This window comes from Netta rufina (genome assembly GCF_964035555.1).
Source record: "Netta rufina genome assembly, chromosome: 1".
NCBI lineage: Eukaryota > Metazoa > Chordata > Aves > Anseriformes > Anatidae > Netta > Netta rufina.
Genome location: NC_140123.1, coordinates 31,469,634 through 31,483,679, shown reverse-complemented (window position 1 = coordinate 31,483,679; position 14,046 = coordinate 31,469,634). Strand labels below are relative to the sequence as shown.

General features: G+C 40.5%; 1 protein-coding gene across 1 annotated transcript in view; it reads right to left on the bottom strand.

Moving 5' to 3' along the window:
* Positions 1-11,245, bottom strand: part of EPSTI1 (epithelial stromal interaction 1) — a gene marked incomplete at both ends in the record, with an annotated part of 43,432 nt that extends 32,187 nt beyond the window's left edge. The window contains 2 exons of the mRNA XM_084284930.1: positions 731-789; positions 11,061-11,245. Coding sequence (XP_084141056.1) covers positions 731-789; positions 11,061-11,245 — 244 coding nt within the window. The remainder of the gene's footprint in view (positions 1-730; positions 790-11,060) is intronic.
* Positions 11,246-14,046: the final 2,801 nt, after the last annotated feature.

Below are 14,046 nucleotides of genomic sequence, written 5' to 3'. Positions count from 1 at the left end.
ACACAAATAAACAGCCAGGGGTGCAGGACTGCAGTGTTTTGTCATGTTTGTACACAGAATTATTTTCATGGCTCTTTTGTAGTAACTTTGGCCAATGAAAGACTTTTAACACATGCCTATTCTTTCTTGTACAGCTTCAGGATGTTCCTGCTTACCTACTTTCACCAGTAAGACTTGAAGCCAAGCAAAAGTGACCTTATATAACTACAGGTGTTTTGCTATCTAAAATCTTTCCCACCTTCATTAAAAGATCCATATACAATCTTTAAGCAGGGATTCAGGAAACAACAGATGGTATGGATCTAGTTGCTTTAGCTTCCACATGAGAGCACTTTCAAAAATATTTCTTTCTTGTACTTTTCTTCCTCCTCCCCATAACCTGAAGAGTGTTCAAAGCTGGGTTCTCCAATCTAAATTCAATCTTACAAATGCAGGGTTGAGTTAATTCCAGATGAGTCTTGTACAAGTCAGCTTGAGCAGCTACAGCACTGCTATTACCAAAAACTTGTTCCCGAAGAAGCCTTACTATGCGTGCAGTTTAGCCAGATGAGAAGTTGAACTTGAGAAAAGCCTACAGGGTGATGGCAAAGGCTCATAGCCCTGGCTTTATACTTACAGCTGCAGACATAAAAGTATTGAAAGGATGCAGATAAAAGTTGCAAGGGTGATAAAACACACACAAAAATAAACTTATTCAAGTAGAAATAATGCATTAGACATCTCAACTTACTTTGTTGCAACTGATTTCTTCTGGTTTCATCTGGGGTTATCAAAACGTACGAGTTGACACTAGAATGAAAGAAAACAATGTCTTATTTTTCCTGTCTACAGAAAAACAATTGGACTGGAAGGGGTTTTCTTCATCAGTGAGGTCAGTGTTCTGCTGTTGTAACAAAAAACAACAACAACAACAAAAACATTATATCAGAACCAGTTTTTACTTTGATTCAGGTCTTCAGGGATTTTTGGTAAATATTTTAGGAACACAGTTATATTTGCAGTTGGCAGTGAATACCAAGTATAATATTTTCAGAAACTCTTAGCCCAGTCTCCATGTTTCTTATTAAGTCTCACTCTAGACTGCAGACCTCAAATCTCAGCTGTTTCAAATCAAATCACTTCCTCAAATCAAGAAGTTCCTCTTCGTAGAGGACTACTTCCCCAGCGGCGCTATTGGTGTTTTCCAGTACGGTTTGCTCAAGCACAGGTCACACTGTCTATAGGGAACAGCACCGGTGTTGGTTGACCCACCCCATGCCTCGATGGCACTCAACTCCTCACAAATTCAAAGGCACATTGTTTGGCATGGACTTAGGTGAATTGCTGCCTGACCAAGCCTCAGTTTCCTTGTCAGATTTGTGTTTCTCCAGAACCAGGAATTCCTCAGGCATATTTATTTTGCTGTCACGCCTCAGGTCCGACACACTGAATAAGGGCTGAGGCCCTGTTTTGTTAGGCTGAATTCAAAACACAGTTGCTGTCTCAAAGAGCTATCAATCTAGCGTGACAGCAAAGAAACAGAACAGGGCTCGGAGTGTATTAGAGACTGGAGGTGATCAAATGAGTGATGAAAACATGTCAGTTTCACTCGGAGGAAACAAAGGTTTTTAATCTACAAGGTATACTGTGTGGGTAGGAGTTTGCACTGCCTGCACTCCACCTCAGCAAAAGCAAAGCCACAGGGGTGCAGGTTCACCAGCCGTGCACTGAGCAGAGGTTGGCTCCACGTATCAGAGTGTGCTCACATCTCTGCAGCGTTCGGCACAGCTTTAGATGCACATGTGGGCACTGGTATTTTATTTGATGTTATCTTTGGGAAGGCAGAAGGAGAAGAGCAGAAAACAAAGACTAATGAGAGATGAAAACTGTGCCCCTTGAAAGAAGAAAGGGCTAGAGGACAAGCTAGGAAGGAGAGAGAGCTCGGTTGGCTGTGGAAAAGTAATGAGAGAAGGAGGTCTGAGACAAAGGCTAAAAAGAGGAATGAAAATCATGCAAGGAGATCAAAGTGCAAAAAGCCGCCTGCTGCCATATCACTGTAATTCGACATTTGGGAAGGAAAGCATTTATATCCAATTACCTCTTTCTCTTTGAAGACTTGTTCTAGGAGGATGTGGATTAATTTGTGCGATTAAACTAGCAAAGACAGAGCTGCAAGCTTTAATGGTGTCATTTTAATGTGGACCTTTCCTTGCCTGCCTGCTTCCTCTGGCACCCAGTGAGACTGTTCCTCACCTCTCCACCAAACCCCAGGCCTTCAGAGGCAGGAGCAAGGTAGCAGCATTGCCCTTCCAGCATCATTGCACAATTTCAACTATTACTTAAAGGAAGTTTTGACAACCTATCTTCCTTTGCATGCTTTAGCATAATGTTCTCCATTACTGCCCCAACAAGCTGCTGTACAGCTGGTCAGTTTCAATAAGTATTATTTTTTTCTTGGCTTTTTCAGGTATTAATATCATATTTCTCTCAAATTCATACAAAAAAAAAAATATTGCATACTTTTTACACTGCCATCTGTTTGTCAGTGAAAAAAAAATATGGCTGGAATGGTTAAGTTGCAAGACTATATACTTCTCCCCCTCAAAACACATTGTTGCATCTAAGACATCCCACTGATTTGTAGCATAAGGGGCAGAAGAGTTTTTATATCATTAGATGTACCTTGATGACATTTTTTTTTCTAAATTAGGAATTCAATTAAAAAGACAACGAGGAGCTCTGTGTATCTGCACATGTTTAAGAACCATGATATCAGCTCTCGGCTTTATGACACGATAGCCTTTGTGCCATGAATCATTTTCTTTATCTGCTTTTGCTTTTTGGCTGGAGGAGGCCAAGGTGGGGCCACTCTCCTGATATCTGCCCATGGCCATTATCCAGGAGTTCAGAAGGATGGCACATGAAATATAACAAAGATCAATCAGTTCTTTAAAGGGGTAGAAGTGAGACCAGTGACAGGAAACTAGACCTACCTAGAGACAGCCCAGCTTTGTTTTCCGAAGAGTAAGAGTCACTGTGGTTAAAGAGTGCTTGTTTAAAACCTGGTTTGGTTTCTATGTTATTGAAATAAAAGCAAAGTTAAAATCAAATGAGGATTTAAAATCTCTGGTTCAGGAATAAAAAGGAGAACAGGATACTTTGGGTTTTCTTTTACCTAGTATTTATACAACATGCTCTATTTTTGGCCAAAGTAATATATATATATATATATATATATATATATATATGTATATACATGTATATAAGCATTGGTGAGCTTATCTATTTTGATAGTGCTCACCTTGGTCTCTCTGGAAAGATAGACATGTCAGAGTATAACATGGGGTATTGGGACTGGGAGAAGGAAGAGCAAACATACAGTAAGATTCCCGTGGGATGGGTGAAAGCCAGGGATTGAACCCATCCTTGCTTTTCAAATCTGCAGCCACAGGAGGAACCAGATGAGCTGCTGCCCAATAGACTCTACCTTCCTACTGGTTCTAAAGCTAAAATTCATATCCACACCGACTGTCTCTCATTTTCTTGATTTTTATTTTATTTTTTATTTTATTTTTTATTTTTATTTATATTTTTAAGGAAATAAAGTAAAAAATCCACCAGAAGCTTTCAATTCATGTTTTAGCCAGTTTGTGGGATACTGCAAATTAGTACTTTGTCCAGACAGAACCTCTGATCCAGTAAAGCCTACAGAAAATGCTACAGCCTCTCAATTTAATATTTCAGGCAGTTTCTGAGTTGCCACTGCAGCTTTAAGTCTGGAGTAAATTGTCCTACTTACCTGGATAGCAATTAAGGAAATGTGAAGACTTTAAGCTACCAGCAGTGTGCAGACTTTTTGTACTTTATACCAATACATGAAGTGAAGTTGAAAAGATTACAGAGAATTTTACTTTTCAGGTTCCCTAATAATGATTCTTATTGTTCTATGACTTAAATCTATCTTTGAGGTATGGTTGATTTATAAATACGAATATGGAAGTCACTGGGAGTGGGAAGAACATCTTACCAGGCTATAGCTCTTCATAAAAGAGAAACAAACCCTATTCTACATTTATAAGTCATATTAATCTTGATAAGACTTTTTTGGTTATTTTTTTCCCACAGAAAAGGGGAATGTATTGCCTAATTACTCAGACTGAGCAAATATTAACTATTGTGAAAAAGTTATAACCCAATAAGAGAATGCATCTGTATTGGAATAAAACTCAAAAAGCAACCTCATATGAGTTTTCAAACACATAGACATCAAATATCTCAATAATAAGAAGATTAATATCTATAAAGCAATATATACAAATAGATAGAAAAATCTTTCAATCAGGAGAAACATACAATACCCTCACAGAAAATCTGCAAAGATAGCTTACAGTTTGAATTATCAGCAACACTGAGCAGCAACCATGTCTGCAATGTTAAATTTGTAAGCCTGTGGGCGACTTGACACATTTAATTCACGCTACTCAAGGACTAGCCTTCAATGTTTTCAGGGCATAGCCTTTGCGCTACTTTCTTCTAGGTTTGTATAAAATAGATTATTTCTGAAGTTGAATAAACACATGAGAACTGCTGTTCACCAATAATGTTTTTTGCAGAGCTGTGCCCTTCAGTTTTTCCTCGAGCCCACTCCAGCCAGCTACCACTGGGGAGCCTTCCAAATGAAGTGTGAAATAGTTTAAAGAGTTACAAAAGTAATGGCTGTTATAAACTATTTCCAGTTCCACTGTGTTTTATATTGCTGGTGCATCAGTACATGAATGCCACAAAGCTGAAAGCTAAATATTTCGCTCTGCTAGGCAATGTGCTGTCTGCATTCAATAAGAGCCAGAAACCAAGGAGCGTGCAGGGGAGAGCAACACAAATGACTAAAGCTTGGTGAAAAAAAAAAAAAAAAGAAAAAAAAAAAAAAAAAAAGGAAGGTTTAGTATAGAGGAAGGACTGAAGGGAACCCTCGTGGGGCTCCAAATACATCTGCATATGAACCACTGAAAGGAAAAGGTTCATTTCTACTCAGTAATCAATGAAAAAAGAAGCACAAAGGAAAAGTACACAGGCATGTAGACATGTACTTGCACACATTTATGTGCATGACTGTGGGTATATGCGTGCATACCTTTTCCTTTTTTTATAGTAAATGTGCTTAATATATAAGCTTAAGGCTCAAGATACAAATGAAATACTGCATTAAACAATATGTTAAGACTGGCTGACTTTAAGAGAAGAAAAGAAGAGAAGGAGCAAACTGCCAAGGACAATCATAAAATCTTCTTCAAAGACACACTGTGCTGAACTTTGCATCCAGTTACCAGTAGTTGTTTGAGAATAGTCAAGTCAACACCACCACAAAATATTATTTTCACTGAGGCTCCTATGCCTGATGGAGCAGCCCATATGCTGCTAAACACCACAAAAGCTGCCACTACAAGACTCCAAACCTCAATGAGCAGACAACTGTCCTGTAGGTACCTGTATGTTGCAGTGCACAAGCTAATGATAACCGACAGCCCTAGCATTTGACCTCAGTCGTGCAATACACTTTGCACCCATATGTACAAATCTTGCTTGGAGGCTTGAGGCTTTGGCTTTCCATCTGTATGAGCAGCACTATCTTACTAGTTTGCAGCTGAGACACAAAAGTGAATTACTGGGGCTTAACATTATATACTGCCTCAGTCATCCTAGCTTTCTTAACATGAGAGACCGAAAATAAACTGCTTTTAGCAGAAAATGTTTACCACTGAAAATCTATGTTCATGGGTTTTGTTCTGTACTTGCCACAGGCTAGGAGTGCACTTAATTACCACAGTTCAGCTGATGTCTGGAAGCTTATTAAGCTAAGATAACTCACTTCTGTATCTGGTCCCTCCGTTTAGCTAAAGCTTTCATTAAAACAACATTTTTGCTATAGTTGAGGCCTAAGGATAAAACAAAGAGTTAAATTCTGGAGACGTGAACTTGCACTGGGAACGAGTGAGAAGGAAAACAGCAGCAGAGACAGGCCCGGGAGAAAGTTTGAGTCAGAAACAAGCAGTAAAGCAACAGCCCCGCACTCAAATCTCAACTCTCAGAAGCTGCTAGAGAACTTCCCAAAGTTAAAATCAGGTCCAAAGAGTAAAACCGAAACTCAGAACTGAATTTCCCAGCTAAGACTCAGCAGTTTGCTTTGCACTTGCTGTGTGATAGCACCACAGGAAGAATGGCAGGTCCACAAGGGGAGATTTAAATTGGAAATTATGAAGAATTTCTTCACAGAAAAGGTGGTCAAGCATTGGAACAGGCTGCTCGGGGAAGTGGTGGAGTGCCCATCCCTGGAGGTATTTAAGAGATGTATGGACATGGCACTATGGGACATGATTTAGTGATGGGATTCAGTAGGTTGATGATTGGATTTGGGGATCCTGAAAATCTTTTCCAACCCAAATAAACAGTAAATCAAACACTAGACTCAACAAAGTCCATGAAATCCCTGCTGTCAGACACACTTGTATTTATGCTGTCCCCAAATAATTCATTTGCCTTAGTGCAGCACAGTGCCAGGGATGTGTCGAGTGTTCGAGTGTGCCAGAGTCAGCTGGAGCACCTGGAAATCAACAGCAGAGAGCATTTATATTGAGACAGGCCAGGCACTGGGCTTGGCAGCATCAGTGCTGAGCTGAGCTAAGCCCCACAGAGGTGTTTGTGTGTTGCGAGCTGAGCAGGTCAGACTACCACATGAAGATTGAGACCTAAGCTAGTGGCATGTTTTCACCTCCACTTCCACCACTTTCTTTCCAACAATATGCTTCTCCTCCACTCCCGCTCTACCAAAGTACTGGTGTCCTTTCATTGCCCCCTGCCCATGTGCTATTTTTCTTAAACATAGCTCCTCATCAAGCTATGCATCAAGAGAACAAATCCAACCTCACGTGAATCAAGATCTTCCTAGGTAGTCTTCTAATGCAGAGCTAGGACACACACACCCCTTAGGAAGAACCCAGCAGTCCCCAAATCTTACTGCATAGCTATCCTCCTACTTAGACTCAGCCACTGAACGCTTGACTGGAGGTAGGGCTGGCTACTGACAACACCAAAGCCAGGCATCTCTGAATCGCCCCACCGTGCTGCAAAGATTAGTACATCACCCTGAAAGATACAGAGCTGGGAGATTTTGTCCCGTGCAGCAAATACCGCAGTCAACTCTAAACAAATTGTCTGTAATTCAGATTACACATACACCAGTACCACCAGTGGACAAAGGAAGCATTTAGAGAAGAAGCCAGTTTAATAGGCCAATTCAGAGTTATTAAAAAGAAGAAATTTCAGATTGTGAAACAAAATAATTTTCCTAAGAACTGCTAAGGACACTCTATCAGCAAAAGATTAAGAGGTGCTACAACACTATAGATTTTCTTTTTAATTCAGGATGAAGATTGGAAAAGGAAGGAAAGAAAGCCCTGATGGATTTGGCTCCTGCAGTCAAAGAATAACATTTCTCAAGTCAAGCATTCTAGTAACTGCTCTCCTTTCACACTGGACAATAAAGGACTATTACCAGCTGTGTGACAATATATCTTCACATTTTATTACTTTGAATTTGATTTTTTTTAAATGTATTTTGCCAGGACCAATATAATTCTTGCCAGGTTTAAAGACACCATGGACAGGCTGCTGTTGCTGAATGGGGGCAGGGACTATCACAACCTTTTTCTTTTTCAGACACCAGCAATAGTTCAGCTTCTAATTTCCGCACTTTCCTCCACCTTTTCTTCTGTACAGACTTTTGTTTCTGAATAGATATGAACAGGGGCAATTTGGGAATTCACTTTCTACAAGTTAATTTCATGGCACTTAGCAGACAAAGTGAAGTAACTTAAATGCAAGCTTATTATTATAAGCAGTTTCAAGCACTTGTCATCCTGGTGTTTTTTCTTCATAGCCTGAAACCACATCTTGTACAGAACTGGAGGGGGGCGATGTGTGAAGTTTCATTTCAATTTTGCATTTGAACAAGTATTTTTTGTAACTTAATTAGAACCACTTTATAATCACTTCGCAGCCTCAACATATCATATAAGAGCTTTTCCAAAGTAAGAGACAAATTACCATCTAATACCAGTTGCCCAACTTGCACTTTTTTGGGGAAAGAGTAAACTTTGATTCGGCTGGTGGGTGAGGCTTTAACATGTCACATCTCACACATATTTCATGTGTCCAGTCTACATAACCATCACCTGATCCCACACTGAGATGCTGCTGAGGTGTTTCCCCACTTCCAATTGCTCTGAAGCACAGGCTGAGACTTTGCATGGAAACTACATACACACACACCCTACTCGCACACAGGCTTCAACAGAGGCTCAGACTCCTGCTTTGTTGGCATCAAGACCAGATCTTGTCTGTTTCTGGAAAATAGTAAGCAGCACACTGACTGGAACGGAGCCACTTCTTGGCACAGAGGCATCCTTCTTGGGCCCCTCTTGTTTCCTTTGCTACACATATACCAGAAAGCCTTCTTAACTAATGCTTGTCTGTAGGTTTTTTAATTCTGCTGCCACCCTTTGACATTAACTGTCAAACTTCTCTGTTCAACTCTTTGTTAACCCTGAGCCTAAAAACCTGGACTATTCTGAGGGTGTGCTAGTATTTTAGTTTGAAGAATCATGTCCAAAGGGACCCAGAGACAAAAAGCTGAGTTAGCTTTGCCACCTCTGGAAGGATATTTTAATATGAGAGCTGGCTTGAAACATAACTTGAAATAACAGAGCAAATATTTATCAACAGATGTAATAGTTTTAAGAATAGAAGACTCCTCCTGCCTGCTTCAGCATTTCAGATACTTTCTACCACTTTCATCTGGGTTAGTTAAAGAAATCCCATTTTAATTGTCTTCATCTCATTCACAGAATCATTGAATAATACAAGTTGGAAAAGACCATCAAGATCCTCAAGTCCAACCATCTGCCTGACCTACCAAGTCCTATCACTAAATGTGTCCCTCAGTGCTCTATCCACACACTTCTTAAATACCTCCAAGGATGGAGACTTCACCACTTCCCTGGGCAGCGCATTCCAATGCTTGACCACCTGCTCCATGAAGAAATTCTTCCTGATGCCCAGTTTAAACCTCCCCTGGGACAACTTGAGACCGTTTCCTAATGTCCCATCACTTGTCACCTGAGACCTCAGCAAAGAGACCAACACCCTCCTTGCTGCAACCTCCTACCAGGTTGTTGAAGAGAGTGATGATGTCTCCCTTCAGACTCCTTTTTTCCAGACTAAAGTTCACTCATCTTCTCCTCATAATTTGTGTTTCTAGTCTCTTCACCAGCTTTCGTGCTCTTCTCCCCAAGGGTAGTGAAGAAACCCCAATCTCGTTCACTTCTTTGAGTGTTTGTTTCCCACTCATATTACATGGTTCCTCTTTGACCCAGCCTCTCGTTCATTCCTCTTTCTCATTAACTTCATAATACTGCAGACTTTAATTTGTATACTCCTGGTTTAGAAAATAATTCACCATTACTGCTTTATTAAGATGTGCAGAGAGAATCTTTCATCTCACATAGTGAAAAATATTGTGTGAAGCCCTTGTAGTAGATGTGTACCAGCTTTCCCTCTGCAAGTATCATATAAACATGAAACAGGACTTTTAATTATTCTTCCCCAAAAGCTTAGCTAGTTTTATAGGGATTCCATTATCTAGTCAAAATCTTTGTGGATATATTTAATCTTGCTGTAAATTTTGCAGGGAACTCAGGCGAACCAACTGATTAAGTATCTACTTAACTTTAACTAGGGGGTTGTACCAAGCCTTGGGCAAAGACAGCTACACCCATGGGAAAACTCCTGCTGCTCACCCCCAAGAAAAAAAACAAACAACAACAAAAAAAAAGCAAAACATTGCACATAGGACAAGTACCTGAGCTGCCTTCACTGTGATGTGGATATATGCCAGTATGCATGAAGGCAAGGCAGAGGGTCCTTCATGTTTGGAAGTGTCAGGAAATAAACATAGAATAACTTGAGAATGGCTGTTTGCTTTCCTGAAGGTGAGTTGTTAAAGTGCTTGAGGATTTCCAAGCAGCCCAGCTCTTAATAGTCCATGTATTATTACTACCTAGTAGAGTCATTCACGGGTTACAGTGGCAAGCTGCTGATTGCTGCTCATGACCAGCAGTCTGCCAAATCTCGCACAGCCTGGCTCCTCCTTCTTCAAGGAAAGGAAACTGAAACAGCCTTTAGATAGTGAAACCAGTTTCCATCAGCTGCATTATGAAAGATGGGGGAGAAAAAGCAAGGTAAGCAAACTCAGTGCACAATAACAACAACATTACATGTATTATTACTAGCAGCTCAGAAAAAAATGGTGAAAAAAAAAAACTTTTAACAATTAGTTTTGGTCAGCTAGGCATGTGCACAAAATGCACACCTGCTACTGACAATTTTTGTTTTGCACTATTTTTGCACGTTAGAGCTTATAAGGTATCTAAGCTTGTCACTAGAAAACCAGAGGTGGACAGGGCATAGATCCCGGTAAAACTTAAAATGAAATTCAGGGCTGAAGTTTTGGTTTTACTTCTGTCAGTATGAAGTTGTTAGAAGCTGTTCCATGTCCTGGATTGCATTCAGATCAGTGCTGGAACGCAGCCGACATCCGTCTCTGCAGCCAAAGGAAGTATTTTTGCACTTCCCAGGATGAAATATTAGTAGAGAGAAAAACAGGGAGGTAGGACCGGATTTGGAATTCTGGTTAGAAAGCGATGCCAAGAAGCAGATGCCATGTACAGCAATACCAAACGCACAGAACTGGCTGCTGCTATCACACGTAGCACTGATGCTGTCCGCACACATTGTATATAAGCAGCCCCAGGTGTGAGCCACACTGTCACAAAACCTGTTGGAAGACCTCAGGTGCCATTTAGGAAGCAGTGCTGGTAGGTAGGCTTCTCCAAGTGCAGGAGAACATGCTGCTTTTGTGCCCAATCCCTTTCACAGGATCTCTGTAAAGTATTCCTACATTTACAGGTGTGTACCTTGAGCAAAGTGATCTCGCCTAGTAAATCTCACCTAGGCTCCTTTCTACTTACTGCTGCTCTTGCTGCTGATGGTAGGCTGATGCTTGGTGCCCTTCCTCCTCTCCAGATGTCATCAGCTGCTGGGGTTTTCCAGCCGCCTCTGGTTGATTGTTGTAACCCTGAGAGGAAAATGGGGTACTGGAGGCAGCAGCTGTCCTGTACCTGCTGCCTCCCCTCCATCCTCCAACCCCAGACATCCTTGTCAGAATGGAGCAGCTAAAGCTAGGGAAAAGCCCAACACTGACTTCTTTCAAGTAAGTTTCAATTCCCTGTAAGACCCACCCCCAGCTGGACTCACAGCCATAGGACATGCAAATCCACAAACTCCTTTCTGATTCATCCTCCAGATGAGGCTCAATTTGATCATCTGAACCACAGCATTGAGTAAGACTGGAGGTGGAGTCATGAGCTGACAGCAATGCTGATTTTTGCTAATAAAACATACAAGTAACACGTTGTGCAATCTTTGAATAGACTGATAAGCAAGCGGAGGTCTGGCTGAAAGCCATATTTCTGACAATTTTTTACCCCAGCACTTCAAATTTCCCAATGAGGGAGGGGAACGATGCTGTTCATTATCATTATCAATCATTATTATTATTTATTATTGGTTTAAATTTTTGCAGGAGTGTACATAGAAAGATAAAAGTGAAACTAATAGCTAACTAATAATAGTCAGCTAATCCTAATAATAGCTAATCCTAAAGTGATGGTCATACAAAATTCCAGCTCTACCTTTCAGTTCTGCTCAGTCAGATTATTATTTTTTTTTAATCTTCCTAATTCTAGCTTGTGAAAAGAGAACAAATACATGATCCTTTTAAGCAAAAACACAGATCCTCTCAGTGAACACACCTGACCAGCAGTACTGTATCAATCAGATGAGGCACCGTGAAATCTGGAGGGCTGGTGAAAACTAGGAACCAACTTAATATCCATAGTACAATAAAGATGTTGGGCAGCTCCTAACCCAAGGAAAGCATACTAATAATGCAACTTTATGGAACAGAGCTAAGGAAATCCAGCTCCACTCTGGGAAAGAGTGTCTGCTCTGCCGCATGTCTTCAGGAACTGCTAAAAGAGCAAGGGGCCCCACAAAGGGTCTTGGAGTAGTTGTGTGGGCTTACTCTTTTCTGGTCTCTCCAGAGAACACAGATATTTTGGCCTGGATAGTGATCAGTCTCGCATCAGAAACTTGATGTCAGGCAGTTGAAAATCTGAGTCATCCCCTAGTAGTCTAGTAAGGGGTTCAGGTAGGTCAGGAGGCTTGAGCCTTGCTGTCCTGATTCATATGGGCTGCCAGTTACAGCTGGGAAAATCTCAGTTTCCCCTTCATCTTCGCAATTTCTTTATGTACAAGGTGCTAGCAAATGAAAGCAAGCATCAGGTTTAGACCCTTATGTAGGACTGTGGAGTCCTACGTGAAGTGCAGAGCAAGTGTTTGGAAAGTCGTGTCTGAGGACAGCAAAGATTTGTGGCCCAGCTGCGCCTACAGACATTCAACTTGGTAAAAACCCAGCTACAACATCTGTATTCTTCTTAACCCATGCAGATTTATGTCTTAACAACCCAAATTTAATTACAGAAATTGATTATAATGAATGCGCCTACTGCTGCTGTATCTTCTATCCCACATTGTTATGTAAAATTCAGATCTAATAACTGCTTCCTGCTGAAACTTGTAAAGTTCTGGCTCCAAACAGTAACTGTAGAACCTATAGAGGTTACATCTATTTGAGCATCTATATTGCTCAAAAAGAGAGGGATGTAAAATGAAACCAAGCACTATAAACTCAATCACTCATGTTGCTTCAATGGTAGTTTATTTCTTAGTCCTGTTTTGGAAAAAGATACATTAAGATGAAATATCCCCTCAAATAATAATGTTTTGGGGTCACAGCAGTATCACCTGGGGCTTTCAGGACACTTGTATCTAAGTAGTGTATAGTATGGATGTGTACTGGTGCCACTAGGCTCCTTTTAATTCCTTCTCACCTAGTGGAGGTTAGTCTTAGGTAGCCTAGATATGATCAAGTCTGTGATATTTGGATTTAAGATGAGGTATCAGTTTCTGGCCCTATTTTATTCAGCATTATAGATGCTAAATAAATGCTAATAGAGTCTGTGCTTCCTAAATTTCAGAATAGCAATGCGTGCAGCCTCCTAAAACATAATCTCCTGCCAAATCTCAACCCTTCTCAAATACTCCAAAAGAATTTTAGCACAGTACTTAAATTTTTCCAGACTCATCAAATATTGGCTACTGTTTGTATTTATAGTTGTCTTACATCCCTAATTGGGTCAGATGCTGTGGTGTATTGTCCCTTTCTAGCAGACAAGCACCCACACAGCTGGCTCCACTTCCTCCCTGACAGTCGAACAGGGGAGAAAACAGGAAAAAGGGTGAGAAAACTCGTCTGTCAAAATAAAGACAGGGAAACCACTTGCCAGCTATTGTTGCAGGCAAAACAGACTTGACTTGGGGAATTTAACCTAATTTGTTGCCAATTAGCATCAATATTCCATTACTGATTTGAGTACTGGGAAATCAAAAAAAGACAAACATTTAAGGACTTTGGGAAAACAGTTTTCCTCCAACTTGTCCAGGCTCAATCTCACTTCATAGTCCTCTCATTCCCCACCACTTTAGCCAGTCTCATAATGCTTGACAGCATATGGCTTATACCACAGCCAAGCACAATTGGCCTGATTACACTTAATTAACAAAGAAGGGCAAAAAGCGCATTTTTTTTTTCTTGTTTTTCCTTTTAGCTTTAACATGAACTGCTAAACATATAACATAGATGTGTCTTGCTGGTAAATAGGAGTAAACCATGCTATTAGACTTCCCAGAGATTTGACTCTTTGCTTCCAAAAAAATAAGAAAAAAGTAAAAAAATAAAATTAAATTTAAAAAGGATTACCAAAATGAGAAACTGGTAGGGAGAAGGAGAGAAGAGAATAACTCTAAGTTTCCTAACAGTTACCATGCTTAAAA